Raw genomic sequence first — 14,466 nt, 5'->3', positions numbered from 1 at the left:
ATAGATGGCTTTCCTTTCGACTTTTGGCTATTTAAAGTTTTTTTTTGCTTTTCAAGCTGTTTTCCGTTGTCCTTTCTCTTTCCTTGTGACGTTAAGAAACTTCAAAAATTTGCAGATCTGCATGGCTTATATTGGTTGAGGGAAGTTGACTTTGAAATCAGGGATCTAGTCTGCCAGTTTGGACTTTTTCATGATTCCTTTGCTTGATCTCCAGCCGCAGATTTTAAGTTTTAACTGTTTAAAAATGTTCTCAAATAGATAAAAATGCATTGCATCCATGACAAGACTTTCACAGTTTCACTTACCCAGGTCCAACCTGCACGCACAAAGGCACTATTCTACGTAAAACAGTCGAATCAAAGGAAAGAGCCCTTTGATTCTTCTTCCTCTCAGACAATAATTAAATTTTAATGCTGCAAATAATGATCCAGAACAGAAAACGACGACCTTCACATGTTCGGATTGTCAAATGAATTCAATGATCCTTTAAGAGAATTTCCTCCCATTTTATAGTATAAATTTACATGGTTATGTATTATTTGTTTTGAGCAGGAATATCATCTAACATGTGATTTTTTCAATTACATTTGATGCTTGACAGTATTGTATGTATCACCACCAAAGATGTGAGGCCCTAAATTACGCCGTAAGGTCATGTTTAACCTACAATCTAAAATATTATAACTATACAATATTACAAATAACGAGAGGACTGTTGTTCGTTGACATGGATATTATTCCACCTGCATAATTTCGTCGTTTCTTAAACTTAGCCGCCTTAAGTTGACTCAATCTGCAGGGAACCCAGTTCTATGGTTTAAAAGCAAATGAAAGCTCGCATGCAGTACTCTGATTTTTCTTTTGCTCAGCTATTTTCGTCCACCTTCCTTCATTTCCTTCGAATTTTTACTTTTCAACAAAGAGAACATGGCCGGGGCCTTGGTAGGAGGAGCATTTCTCTCCGCCTTCCTCCAAGTGTTGTTTGATAGAATGGCAACTCCCAAGGTTCTTGATTTATTTCGATGGCAAAAACTCACCAAAAATCTCTTAAGGAAGTTAGAGATTGCACTACAGTCCATGAATACAGTGCTTGAAGACGCGGAGGATAAGCAGCTCACAATGCCCAGTGTGAGAACGTGGCTTGATGGGTTGATAGATGCTGTCTACGATGCGGAGGATATCGTGGATGATATTTTTACCAAAGCCTTGCGACATGAGTTGGATGCTGAATTTCAAATTGCTGCAAATAAGGTACGAAACCACATCTCTCTGTCTCTTTTTGTCAACAAGATAGAAAGAGAGATAAAAGAGCTACTTGAGAGACTAGAATTTCTAGCCTTGCAAAAGGATTTCATAGGTTTAAGAGCAGGTGTTGGAGGGAATCTGCAAGAAAGATTGCCCACAACTTCTTTAGTCGAAGAATCTGGTATTTTTGATAGGGATGATGATAAGGAGGCAATAGTTAACTTGTTGCTCTCGGGCGATTCCTCTGGCAACGAAATGTCCTTGATAGCTATAGTTGGCATGGGAGGCATTGGCAAGACCACCCTAGCTCAGCTTCTATATAATGACAACAGGGTTAAGCAACATTTTAATCTTGATGCATGGGTTTGTGTCTCAAAAGAATTTGATTTGCACACAATAACGAAGACAATTCTAGAAGCAATGACTTCGGCAACTTGTGATATCAATATCAAGGATCTAAATAGACTTCAAGTTACATTAAAAGAGAAATTAACAGAGAAGGAAATTCTTTGTTGAGTTTTGGCTTGATTTCCTGCTGAAAATGTATTTTTTGGGGCTTGGCTTGACTGTTGCTCGACCCTGGCTCGACCCTGGCTCAAGCTAAGGTTCCGCTCAACCTCCGCTCGACAGTCCCCTCGAGCGAACTCATCCAGAGAGTTCCACTCGACCTCTGCTCGACTGTCCGCTCGAGCGAAATCTTCCAGAGAGTTCCGCTCGACCTCCGCTCGACTGTCCGCTTGAGCGAGAATGCAACCCTAACTTGCGCTCGACACTTCGCTCGACGTCCGTTCGAGTGAATGTTCTGAATTAGCGCCTTGTGCTATAAATACATCATTTTCTCTTCATTTTGGAGAGACCTCAGCAGCCAAGTTAGAGAGAGTTTTGAGAATCCTTTTGTACACAATCCTAAGAGTCCATTGGGTGTATTGGGGCTTTAGGATTAAGGATTTTGTGATCAATACTCTTGTACTCCATCTTTGTTCATAGTGAATTTGTTGAAACCGACCCCGACAGTGGACGTAGGCTCACATTGAGCTGAACCACTTAAATCTTGGTGTTCTTTGTGTGCTTGTTGTTTATTTTGTTGCTTCCGCTATTATTTACTTCAACTTAGCATTTGTTTGTTTGGTCCATTCCCAACAAATTGGTATCAGAGCGTCAAGCTCTTTGCAAAATCTTGAGGAATGGCTATGGCAAAGTTTGAAGTGGAGAAATTCGACGGTCAAAACAGCTTTAGCTTATGGCGCATCAAGATGAAGGCTTTGTTACGACAACAAGGCTTGTCGAAAGCTTTGGAAGGGAAGGTATCTGAGGATTCTCCTGCATTGTCAAGAGAAGAAGATGAGAAGGCACATAGTGTCATTTTGTTGTCACTATCAGATGGAGTTTTGAGGGAGGTTGCTGATGAGGAGACCGCTTTTGGTCTTTGGTCCAAGCTTGAGAGCTTGTATATGAAAAAGTCGCTCACCAACCGTTTGTATTTGAAGCAGCGACTATACACTCTCAAGATGAGGGAAGGTACTCCTATTTCCGATCATCTAGATGAATTTAATAAAACTATTATGGATCTAAGGAATATTGATATTAAGCTTGATGATGAGGATCAAGCATTAATTTTGTTGTGTTCGTTACTGGTATCATTTGAAAGTTTTGTGAACTCAATGTTGTATGGTAGAGATACCATCTCCTTGGTAGATGTAAAATCTGCTTTGAACTCTAAGGAGTTGAGAACAAAATTGGGTGTACAAGGCACAAACAATCAAGCCAATGGTTTGTTTGTGAAATATTCCTTTGGTGGTAGATCTAATGGAAGATGTTCGGATTATGGTGGGAGTAATTCCAGTAGTAGCTCTAAATTTAACAAGAAAAATGTTAAATGTCACTACTGTCATAGGTTTGGTCATTACAAGAATGAGTGTCCCAGATTGAAGGAGGAAAGTAAATGTTCCTCCAATGTTGTTAGCGTTGAACATTCTAACAACTCTGATATTGTCCTGGCAGTCAGCGGCTCTAGTGGTCACTTTGGTAACAAGTGGGTCATGGATTCAGCTTGTACATTCCATATGTGTTCCAGGATAGATTGGTTCACTACCTACGAATCAATCAACGGTGACTCCGTTTTGGTTGGAAATGATATGGCTTGTGATATTGTTGGGATTGGTTCAGTTGAGATTAAGATGTATGATGGAATCGTTAGAACCTTGTCTAACGTTCGGCATATTCCATCTTTGAAGAAAAATCTTATATCTTTGGGCATTCTTGACTCCTTTGGTTACCAGTATTCAGCTGGAGGTGGAGTCATTCGAGTCTACAAGGGCTCTTCGGTGGTAATGACAGGGAAGAAGACAGATGGTCTTTATTTTCTTCAGGGCAGTACAGTGATTGGTGGAGCATCTTCAGATGTTCCAGATTCAGATATTACTCATTTATGGCGCATGTGATTGTGCCATATAGATGAACGAGTATGGTCACTTATGAGTAGGCAATTTTTTGCTTTGTGTAATTAGAAGACAGAAAAGCTTGATTTGTTTGTTTGCATTGTATTCTTGTAAAGCAGTGCTGAATTAGGTTTACTGGAGTTTATGTCTTTATGATTTTTTGGGGGTACATCTAGTGTGATGAGGTGCCCTGTTTGTACTCATATTTGTTTATGACCATTTGAAGAAGAGTCTGGATTTGTTTATCCTTGTTTTGTGATGTGTTTGATGTGTTCAAGCATTTGTGAAGGCTAGTGATCTACAGACAAGAAGGTAGAGCGTTGTTCATACCATACAGTTGGGTCAACTCCACAGAAATGGAGTAGTTGAATGGAATGAGTTGGACTCTTGTGTGAGAGCCCGTAGTATGCTTTTGGATTTGCCAGGCTTGTCTACAGATTTGGGTGAAGCGGTCGACACAACTTGCTATTGGGTGAACCTTCTCTTCTTTACAATTTGTTTTTCAGTTGTTGTTTCCACAGGAAAGGAGAGCATGGTTATAGCAAGAAGGTGGAGTTGCTGGGAGAGCTTTACAACAGAGTGCAGGTGGTACTCTAGATCATGCTATTGAAATTAAGTATGATTTTGATTTAGGCATTGGCGTACAGTGAGAGCAAGTCTACATTTTCATCTGGTACATAGAAGAGACAGTTTAGTCACCTTTGGGATATGCTCATGCAGACTTTGAGGTGTTATTACTTAGGCAGAGAATATTTGTTGTTAGCCTCCGTGTGTATTCAAAAGCCGTTGTTCAAGTAAGCAGTTTGTTTTCAGTGGTGCGTTGTCTTTTGTGTGAAGAGGTTGATTCTTCATTAGGACCAAGCTTGTGATTTGGTCAAATTGTCTATGGTATTGAAGACTTTTGGGTGGAAATTGAGTTCTTCAAGGATAGACGTTGTGTTCGGGGTTTGTGATTCCCCTTTGGTGATTTGTTGGTGGGAATCAATTTCTTGGTTAATGGTTTTTTGTTTAGGCTTGACGGAATTCAAGCCAAGGTGGAGATTTGTTGAGTTTTGACTTGATTTCCTGCTGAAAATGTATTTTTTGGGGCTTGGCTTGACTATTGCTTGACCCTGGCTTGACCCTCGCTCGACCGTGGCTCGACCCTGGCTCAAGCTAAGGTTCCGCTCAACCTCCGCTCGACTGTCTGCTCGAGCGAGAATGCAACCCTAACGTGCGCTCGACACTTCGCTCGACCTCCGCTCAAGCGAATGTTCTGAATTATCGCCTTGTGCTATAAATACATCATTTTCTCTTTATTTTGGAGAGACCTCAGCAGCCAAGTTAGAGAGAGTTTTGAGAATCCTTTTGTACACAATCCTAAGAGTCCATTGGGTGTATTGGAGCTTTAGGATTAAGGATTTTGTGATCAATACTCTTGTTCTCCATCTTTGTTCATAGTGAATTTGTTGAAACCGACCCCGACAGTGGACGTAGGCTCACATTGAGCTGAACCACTTAAATCTTGGTGTTCTTTGTGTGCTTGTTGTTTATTTTGTTGCTTCCGCTATTATTTACTTCAACTTAGCATTTGTTTGTTCGGTCCATTCTTCTTGTTTTAGATGAAGTTTGGAATATGAATTATTGTGATTGGGAGGTCTTAAGGAATCCATTCAAATTTGTGGCACAAGGAAGTAGGGTTATTGTAACAACGCGTGATGACAGTGTTGCATCAGTCATTCGTGCTAATGTAACTTATTACGTAAAGAAGTTATCAGAAGAAGATTGTTGGTCAATATTTGCCAAACATGCATTCCATGATGGAAACTTTGATGCACATCCAGAGCTTGAAGCTTTAGGCAGACAAATTGTCAAGAAATGCGAAAGTTTACCTTTAGCAGCCAAGGCGATTAGAGCTCTTTTACGGTCTAAACTAGATGCTGATGAATGGGATAAGGTACTAAAAAGCGAGTTATGGCATCTACCAATGGAGGAGACAAACATTCTCCCTGCTCTGATATTAAGCTACAAATATCTTCCCTCACATTTAAAGCGGTGCTTTGTTTATTGTTCAATATTCCCAAAGGGTTATAGTTTTGACAAAAATGAGTTAATTTTACTATGGATGGCAGAAGGTTTCTTACAACAACCTAGAATAAAAACAATGGAAGAAATTGGTGATGATTACTTCATGGCGCTGGTATCAAGATCATTATTCCAACCATATAGTGGTGATAAATCACGTTTTGTGATGCATGATCTTGTTAGTGATTTAACAAAATATGTCTGGCCAATTTATCTCAAGGGAAGAGGTCTCTCAGGAAACTGTGTACAAGACGTGCCATTTGTCTTACTTCATATCAAAATTTGATAGCCTCGAGAAATTTAAGGTGTTTTATAAGGCTAAAAGGTTGCGCACTTTTCTGCAATTGAATTTTTCAAGAGGCAGTGACTCCTATATAACCAAAAAAGTACCACATGATTTATTGGGAATGCTTAGATACCTATGGGTGCTCTCTCTATCTTATTATGTTAATATAAACGAGTTGCCAGATTCAATTGGTAAGATTAAGACTCTACATTATGTGAATATTTCTTTCACTGGGATTAGAAGGTTGCCCGATTCCATATGTAAGTTGTGCAATTTACAAACATTGAATTTATCGGGTTGCAAAGATCTTGTTGTATTGCCAAGAGATATGTGGAAACTCATCAATTTACGTCATCTTGATATTACTGGAACTCGCATAATGGAGATGCCAATGCAACTTGGTAGACTAAAATGCCTCCAGACGTTGACTAAATTTGTCATCAATAAATATAATGGGTCTTCCATTGGAGAATTGGGAAAACTTATAAATCTTCGAGGAACACTTTCTATTTTGGAGCTCCAAATTGTTAAATCTCATGTGGATGCTTTGAATGCATGCTTAAAGGACAGAAAGTACATAGAGGAGTTGGTGTTGGAATGGAATCCAAATGGTATCAATATTTCTGATGATCAAAGAACTGTAATTGACAGTCTCAAACCCCATACAAACTTGAAAAGCATCAGTATCAATTATTATGGCGGTCAGAATTTTCCAGATTGGGTAGGGCATAATTCGTTCTCCAATATAACATCCATTCGTCTATACATGTGTAATAATTGTTGTAGGTTGCCATCACTTGGGCAACTACCCTCTCTACGTGACCTTTCCATTATTGGGTTGGATGAAGGTGTTACAGTGGGTCCTGAATTCTATTGCATTGGTTCTTGTTCAACGAAGTCCTTTGGAGCCCTGGAATTTCTAAGATTCGAAAATATGTTGAATTGGGTGATATGGTTTCCTTTTGGTGTAGAGAATGAAGGTGGAGCTTTTCCTTATCTTAAAGAGCTGTATGTTGATAAATGCCCCAAGATGGTAGAAGGATTGCCCATTCATCTTCCTTCTTTAGTCAAACTTGTGATCCATGACTGTCCGCAGTTGAGAGCTTCACCCCCAAAGGTTTCTGCTTTATGTGAATTAGAGCTAATAGATTGTAATGAGGCCTTGATAAGAGAATTGTCAATTCCTTTGAATGGAATGCAGAAGCTGACAGTCGAAGGATTTTTTGCACTAAAGTCCTTGCCTGAAGGAATAACAAACTTCGACAGCTGTCTTCACGACTTACGAATATGGTGCTGTTCTTCACTCATGTCCCTTCCCGAAGGTTATCTACCTCCCACATTAAAAACCCTTTGGATCTCACATTGTAAGAGTTTAGAGCTCCCAATGCACTTGGATTATTCATCCCTTGAAAAGTTGTGGTTGCATGGTTGTGATTCTCTCAGCTCATTTCCATTAAATCTATTTCCAAAGCTTTATAATATCACATTCTGGGAATGTAATAATCTAGAGTCTCTTACAGTGCTAGAACCTCATGATCATGATTTAATGACCTTGCGTATGGGAATCTCAGATTGTCCTAGTTTTGTATCTTTTCCAAAGGGAGGATTGCGTGCTCCCAACCTCACATCATTTTGGGTGGATAATTGTAAGAGTCTGAGGTCATTGCCTGACAAGATGCATGAACTCCTTCCATCTCTTCAGTATCTGTATATAGAAAATTGTCCAGAAGTCGTGTCATTTCCTGAAGGGGGCTTGCCTTCGAGCTTGATTTCAATTTATATACGAGGTTGTGACAAACTTGTTACCAGCCGGATGGGATGGGGTTTGAAAAAACTCCACTCTCTTAGATTGTTAGAAAACAGTGGAAAATCTGAAGATGTGGATAGCTTTCCTGCCACCACTCTGCCTTATCTTTACATCTCTAAATTCCAAAATTTGAGATCTCTGGACAAGAAGGGGCTTCAACACCTCACCTCTCTTAAACAGTTGTGGATCTATGATTGCCCTAAGCTCAAATGCATGCCGGAAGACGGGTTGCCTGCCTCTCTCTCTATTTTGGAGGTCTCCGATTGCCCTTTGCTAAAGAAACAGTGGCAAAAGAGAAAAGGAAAAGAATGGTGTAAGATTGCTCATGTCCCTTGCAAATTGCTTGACAGAGAATTGATCGATTGAGCTCAAACTAAAGTGGGAATGCCTATTCTCAATTATAATGTCAGCTTCTAGAGTTTGGTATGTGCTCTTTTTAACCATCTAATTTATCAATATATTTCATGCATATCAAGGATAAATTTAGTTTTCAATTGGATTTGGAATAATAAAGAGTATAAACATTGTGTCAGGGCTTCCTTTGGCTTTGGTGGCAACATCCTCTGCTGCAGGTGTTCCAGCTGCTGGTTCAAAGGTATATTATGAGTCACTTTCTCTATTTGCTGTTATGATCAATTTGTCTCATCATTTTCCCCTCTTTGTCCGAGTTTGTGAGTTCAACTTAGTTACCAAAAATAGTTATTTTCGGTCAAATTTTCTTGTGTGCACAACTAAGTTTCCGATGATGGCATTATTTATCAAGGGCAACTTTGAGTGACACCTTTTTCAAGTTCTAGTAAAAACTTTGCAATATATCCCTGGACCCTGCATGACAGACCGACCCCCCACTGCAGCCGCATTTATTTGCAAGTTTTCCTGCATAGATTTCTTGCATTTACAAACCAAAATAGATGCCCCTCGATCATATTGTGTGGCTTTTTTTTTCTGTTCATCTCTTTTGTGTGTGATAACCCGGTTTAGAAGATTGAAGTTCTAACTTCCTTTTGTTGCTCTGAGGATTCTTGGGTGTTTATTAAAATGGTTTTTGCTGATTAGGAAACATTAAAATGGTTTTTGTTGCTAGAAGTTAGTTCAGTTATAAATATTCTGAATGAAGCTTGATTTCTCTATCATCTAACTATTGTAATGTAGCTTGTCATTTGAGAAATGTCAAGCATTTGACATGTCTGTAATTCTTGGGTGTTAATGTTATCTGGAATCCATTGTTCTTCAAAAACATCATGCATACGACATGATGGCCTTGGAGATGAATATCTTTAATTGCTCTAATTTTGTATCTTTCCCAAAAGAAGGATTGTGTGCCCCTAATCTTACATGATTTTGGGTCATCAACTGTGAGAGTTTCATAAAGTCACTACCTGATAAGATGCACGTACTACTTCGATCTCTTCAGTATTTATATATAGAACAATGTCCAGAAGTCATGTCATTACCTGAAGGGGGCTTTCCTCCCAGTCTGAATTCGATTAGAATCTGCTGTTGTGACTAACTTTTTGCCAATTGGATACAATGGGGTTTGCAGAAACACTCTTCAGTTAGAACTATGATAATTGCTGGCGAATCTGAAGATGTGAAGTCCTTTCCAGAGGCAGAATTGCTGCCCATCAGTCTGACTTCTCTTCGCATCTGTGGTTTTCCCAAAATGAAATATTTGGACAAGAAGGGGATTCGACACTTCACCTCTCTTGAAGAGTTACAGATTCATGACTGCCCTAAGCTCAAGTGCATGCCAGAAGATAGGCTGCTTGCCTCCCTTTCAATTCTGAAGATAAAAAACTGACTTGTTGAAGAAACAGTGGCAAAGGAAAAAAGGAAAAAAATGGCGCAAGATTGCTCAAGCACCAAGCAAATTGATTGATTTCGAATGGATCAAATGAGCTGAAAAGTCTAGCAAGAGTTCCCCCACTCTGTTATAATATCAACTTTTGGACTCAGGTAATTGCTTTTTTAGACCACCTAATTTATCAATTTAATTTACCATTACAGTTTTAGATTTGCATAAAACATAATGTTGTTGAGTCTCTAGTCACCGCCAGAAAAGCTTTTGTTTACTAAATCTCTTTTGGTTTGGAGTTGGTAGTCAAATTTCAAATCAACTGGGGTTTCAAACGATATTTGTCTTTGGAGCAAATTCATCTCAAATGAAATCTGAAATGGTATAAATGTCTTGCCGGACATCTTTTGGCTTTGGTGCCAACCTCCTCTGCTGCAGGTGTTCGGTCAGTCATTTGGAGGTATATTTATTGCCAGGTGTATGTTTGTGCTCATATGATCAATTTCTTCTTGTTCTTTTTCATTTGTTTTCCCTTGTCCAGGTTTGTGGGTGCAACTTAATTGCTGATTGAAGACGGTTTGGTCAGTCAATTTAATTGGCAAATTTGACTGATGATACACATTTGTCAAGCTCTCGTAATGACTTTCTATTGGGGATACTACCCTTGGCTCAAAACAGTTGCAACAAGAACTAGATGATTGAAGGGAGTGCTGACCCAGCATTTGGTGAGGGGATTACAGAAGCATCAAATGAACATCACCAAATACAATACACTAAAGGTGACGAGTTAGTTTGCTCATTCAGCAGCTGTTTAATTGCCCACTTTGTTCTGCTGCTCTGAGGGATTTTTATGTGTTTTTTCAACTGATGTTTTCTGTCCCAGAAACAGCACCGTGTAAGTGTTCCTAACAGTCTGTATGGTGGAAATGATCAACATTCCTATAGTTCTCCTAACGGAGGATGATATGGCAGTCCTGTGACTCCTGTCCCGTATCAACTACCAAATACATTCCTTCGGACTGCCCGATATCAACCCCCAAATACATTCCTTCCATGCATGCTCCCTTCCCAGGTACTTTGTGTTTAGGTTTCGTCTAGTACTGCTAATTTTTATTTGTTTATTTTTTGTTTGGTATTCAGAGCTTCTTAGTAACTCTATAGACCTTGTTAAAATATTTTATTCATTTTGCACTGTATTTATCTGTTGCCCAAGTGTTGCATGAATCGATTATATCTACTCCCTTAGATATAGAAGTATTTTAATTAGAAATAAGGAAATAAAAATTTATTTCCCTGTCATATACACATTATAATCGCTTTGTCATTTACAAAGTTTTTGGCATTCGACATATTAATGTGGTTTGGTTATCAAACTATGACCCAAATTCTGAATAGATAGTCCTTTTTAAATTTCCCTGTCACGATTCTCTTAGATAGGAGGTCTATAACTTCTTTATCATCTCTCTCTTCTAGAATAATTTCCAGCACCTTCTATTACTACCCAACCTGACCTGAGGCCCTCTCTCTCTGGAACTCCTTTTGCAGGGAAAAAATGCAGAGCTATATCAGGCTTGCAGTAACAGTAAATATTGAAGGAAAATTTTGAGGAGCTTAGACTTTTGGAGGTTCCTTAGTAGCCTTGTGAGAACCCACTTGGTAACATACCCAAATGTAGCACTGCTAGATACAATATGTCCTCACAGAACCAGTTTATGACTAGCTTTATAAAATTGTTTTCTTTCTGCGAATCTTTCTTTACACATCTTTGTTGAGATGTTTTTATGATACTTCCAATCGTCGATACTCAATAAGTTGACCAACTGCACTTTACCATTTTTTCACAGCCCTCGGCAAACTTTGGGACATGTTGATTCTGCAATTTATGGTAAACCAAGCAGCAGTCTTGCCCGTCATCAGCTTCATTAGGAGAGTCGGATCTCAAATGGATGCATCTCTACAGTTTCTTTCATGAGTTTATTTTACTTACTGTTTGTAGTTTCTTTGCCATTTTAGATTTGAGGGAAGTATCAAATGTATGGAGATTCTGTTTTGGGAAAGTATGGATAGAAACCAAATGTGCGGGATGTGGTGAAAGTAGGAACAGTTTTGACTGGTTATTACATTTTGGTTGTTGTTTGCATATTATTCAGTTTCTTCACGGAAGTATTTATCTTCTAATGAGAATTACCATATGGACCTATCTTTTGTGGGAATAGATGACTGAACAGTAAAACAGAATAATCCCTGCACGGTATATATAAACTACTGTTCTTTGTAGTTGGATACATCTGTGTCAAGCTTCTTTATCTTATTTAACTTGTTCCGATTTAGCTTTTCGCTTCCGCCTTAATAAGCTTTATTTGTGTAATTGACCATTGAGTTGTATTGCAGCCTTTACTCCCATCTTTTCTATTCAGAGCCTGGGAATGGCCTGTGGAAGTGCAAAGCTGACACTGCTTTCCAGCATTGCACGGTACGTCTTCAGGGCAGTGCATAGAAGTTCTTTTTCTTTTTTCTTTTTTTCTTTTCTGTATTGTCTCCTTTGCTTGAAGTTTCTCACAGCTTTGAAAATCTTGTAGACAATAAAGTCATTTTTTGAGGAAACCCTCATGGCGATTCCCGACTCTGTCTTGGATTCACCAGTTGGAGAGATGCCAGTTTGTCAATATGAGCTTTTTGCAGATATACATAGTTTGTTACCCCCTCCATATGAAGTGAGAGAACAGGAGTTGCTGTATGCTTAATTTCTATATCTACTTGTGTCCGTCTCTTTTGAACGAGACCTAATTCGTCTCGTCTAACATGTGTCAATTAATTCATCTGTGGATATACAATCACAATTATGTTACCTATATCAGCATATTTGAGGGACTTCCATTTGAATGTTTATTTGCAAAATGCCTTTGGGTTGGGATTATAACAGTGTACTGAAGAAGAAAAATATAAACGTGCAAATGCAGTGCATGTGTCTTGTATCTTGTGAGGCTTAGACAGTGGCTATTGTGATTTATCAGCTCATATGTTGACTCTGCTGATCTCTGCAAATCAAAAGGAGTCGGTATCTTGTAATTTTCCTTTCTCACTTGATAGACATCATGGTTCTTTGCTGCTCCTCTGAAAGAATCAAAGTGCTCATATTTTTCTAGAGTTATTAAGCGTTTACTGAAGTAAAAAACCGTAAAAGGGGCATCAAGCTTCTTAACAGCCCCCCGTCCCAAGAGGAGAAAAATGAAAAACTGCAAACTTGCTTACGTTCTCAACTCGTCAGAGAGACCATCCTTTGGGGATTCAAGGTTTGACAAGTTCAGTTCTAATCTGGAGTCATAAATATGAGTTAATAAACCTTAGATTTTGAGGAATTTCATCTGCACAATTCTCGGTTTACCACCTTTCAATAGTCTCTTGAAGCAATTTTTAGCTTTTAGATGCGCCTCTTCTGCCTGATCTCTAAGCCCTGTTTTGCTCTCTTAGGCCGCCCTTAATCACAATTTATGTAGTCTTCAATATTCATTATTTTGAAAAGCTTATAATCTATGAATGTATTTGGTTGTAGGCATGCTCCCAAGTGCGTTGGTTCTTTAAAAAATTCGTAATTGGTGATTTTTCATCATAAAGGTTTTACACTTCCACTTATTTCTCGTTCACGGTGGTGCTGCCACTATCCAAATCTATATACACAGCAGCACTAGCTAGCATATTTAGTTTTGTATCTTTTGCCTTGTATAGCTGCATGAACCCTGTGTACGTGGGATATATAAGTTTATAACGCACGCGCGCGCGCACAAACACACACAAAGATTCCTAACATTCTGAAGAAAGAAACATCAAGACTGCAAGTATATGAATTTGTTGTACTATGAGTAAGAGTAATCCAATAGAATGTTAAAATTCTTTTGACCACTCTATTTTCTATACCTTTGAAGTATTCTGCTTTTTCTGCACCGCTTGATGAACCCATTCTGCACTTTAGCGCACCACACTGCTTCGGCTGTTTAGGCTGACTATAGTCAAATCTCCCTACTTTCTGTGTGTTTTCTTATCAATTTTATGAACCTAATGATGGCTTTTGGGATTGATGATTGCTTGAGGGGATATTTTGATCCCCAGTCTCCTCTCCATTATTATAGTTTACTGCGTTTTAATATTGTAAATTTAGCTTTCACTAAAATATAATATATATATATTATTGAAGCGCGTGTTTCTTTTGGTTATGGGCAAGATTTGGGCAAGAAAATGAAAGGGGCGTCATATGACTCTGCACTTGGCCTCTTCTTGCCCTTCATTTCAGCCCCAAGTAGTGTAGGACAAAACATGAAGTTTGGGATTTAGCTGCACCTACAACTGCAAGCAACAATACTCAAATTGTTGAACACTGTCCAATCGATTTAACCTTAGGAGTTGAAAAGGCACCAAGAACGTAACAAACTTATCTAGATTGTAGGGGGCCACAAAAGGTCAGTGAACTATCAAGCCAAAATACACCAAACTCCAATTCACACTTGATGATCTATTTATAAGCAATATGCACTGCACAACACTTGAGGGATAACAAAGAAGAAAGCAAGTGGACAAAGGTCCTTGCCTCTTAGGCTTATTAGCATCCAACCCTTATGAAAGAAGATACATTAGTAATAATCACCACATATATATATATACATATATATATGTATGTAAATAGTCATAAAGGTTTTCTTCTCGATCTCCCCTCCAATCCCCACTTTGTCCCAAGCCACATCTTCTATGCTTTTTCTTGAAAGGGTCAATGGCCTTGTGACGTTGACACATCAGAGAGTGGTACGTGGCAACACACTTATTGCAGCGAATATACAAA

At 38.8% G+C, this 14,466-nt stretch overlaps 2 protein-coding genes and 1 long non-coding RNA gene across 4 annotated transcripts; all 3 read left to right on the top strand.

Annotated features, from left to right (window-relative positions):
* Nucleotides 1-702: 702 nt before the first annotated feature.
* LOC122292640 (putative disease resistance RPP13-like protein 1) lies at nucleotides 703-6,168 on the top strand. 2 transcript variants are annotated; one of them, XM_043101090.1, is made up of 2 exons: nucleotides 703-1,755; nucleotides 5,275-6,168. In XM_043101090.1, the coding sequence occupies exons 1-2, from the start codon at nucleotides 928-930 to the stop codon at nucleotides 6,031-6,033; spliced, it is 1,587 nt and encodes a 528-aa protein (XP_042957024.1). In that variant the 5' UTR covers nucleotides 703-927; the 3' UTR covers nucleotides 6,034-6,168. The 2 variants fall into 2 exon arrangements, with proteins under 2 accessions (XP_042957024.1, XP_042957023.1); XM_043101089.1 differs by having other exon boundaries at nucleotides 707-1,749; nucleotides 5,269-6,168.
* On the top strand, nucleotides 6,155-9,641 carry LOC122292115 (putative disease resistance protein At3g14460). The gene is made up of 3 exons (XM_043100340.1): nucleotides 6,155-8,153; nucleotides 8,374-8,435; nucleotides 9,384-9,641. Exons 1-3 carry the CDS (start codon nucleotides 6,155-6,157, stop codon nucleotides 9,639-9,641), a joined length of 2,319 nt encoding a protein of 772 aa, XP_042956274.1.
* Nucleotides 9,642-9,808: 167 nt separating this feature from the next.
* On the top strand, nucleotides 9,809-12,648 carry LOC122292641. Its single transcript, XR_006236981.1, has 5 exons — nucleotides 9,809-10,095; nucleotides 10,177-10,414; nucleotides 10,519-10,707; nucleotides 11,181-12,108; nucleotides 12,215-12,648. It is a non-coding gene; the product is annotated as an uncharacterized LOC122292641 (long non-coding RNA).
* Nucleotides 12,649-14,466: the final 1,818 nt, after the last annotated feature.

Source organism: Carya illinoinensis, chromosome 13 (assembly GCF_018687715.1).
Source record: "Carya illinoinensis cultivar Pawnee chromosome 13, C.illinoinensisPawnee_v1, whole genome shotgun sequence".
In the NCBI taxonomy this organism is placed as follows: domain Eukaryota; kingdom Viridiplantae; phylum Streptophyta; class Magnoliopsida; order Fagales; family Juglandaceae; genus Carya; species Carya illinoinensis.
Note: the sequence above shows the minus strand (reverse complement) of the source record. Positions and strands in the feature narration are given on the sequence as shown.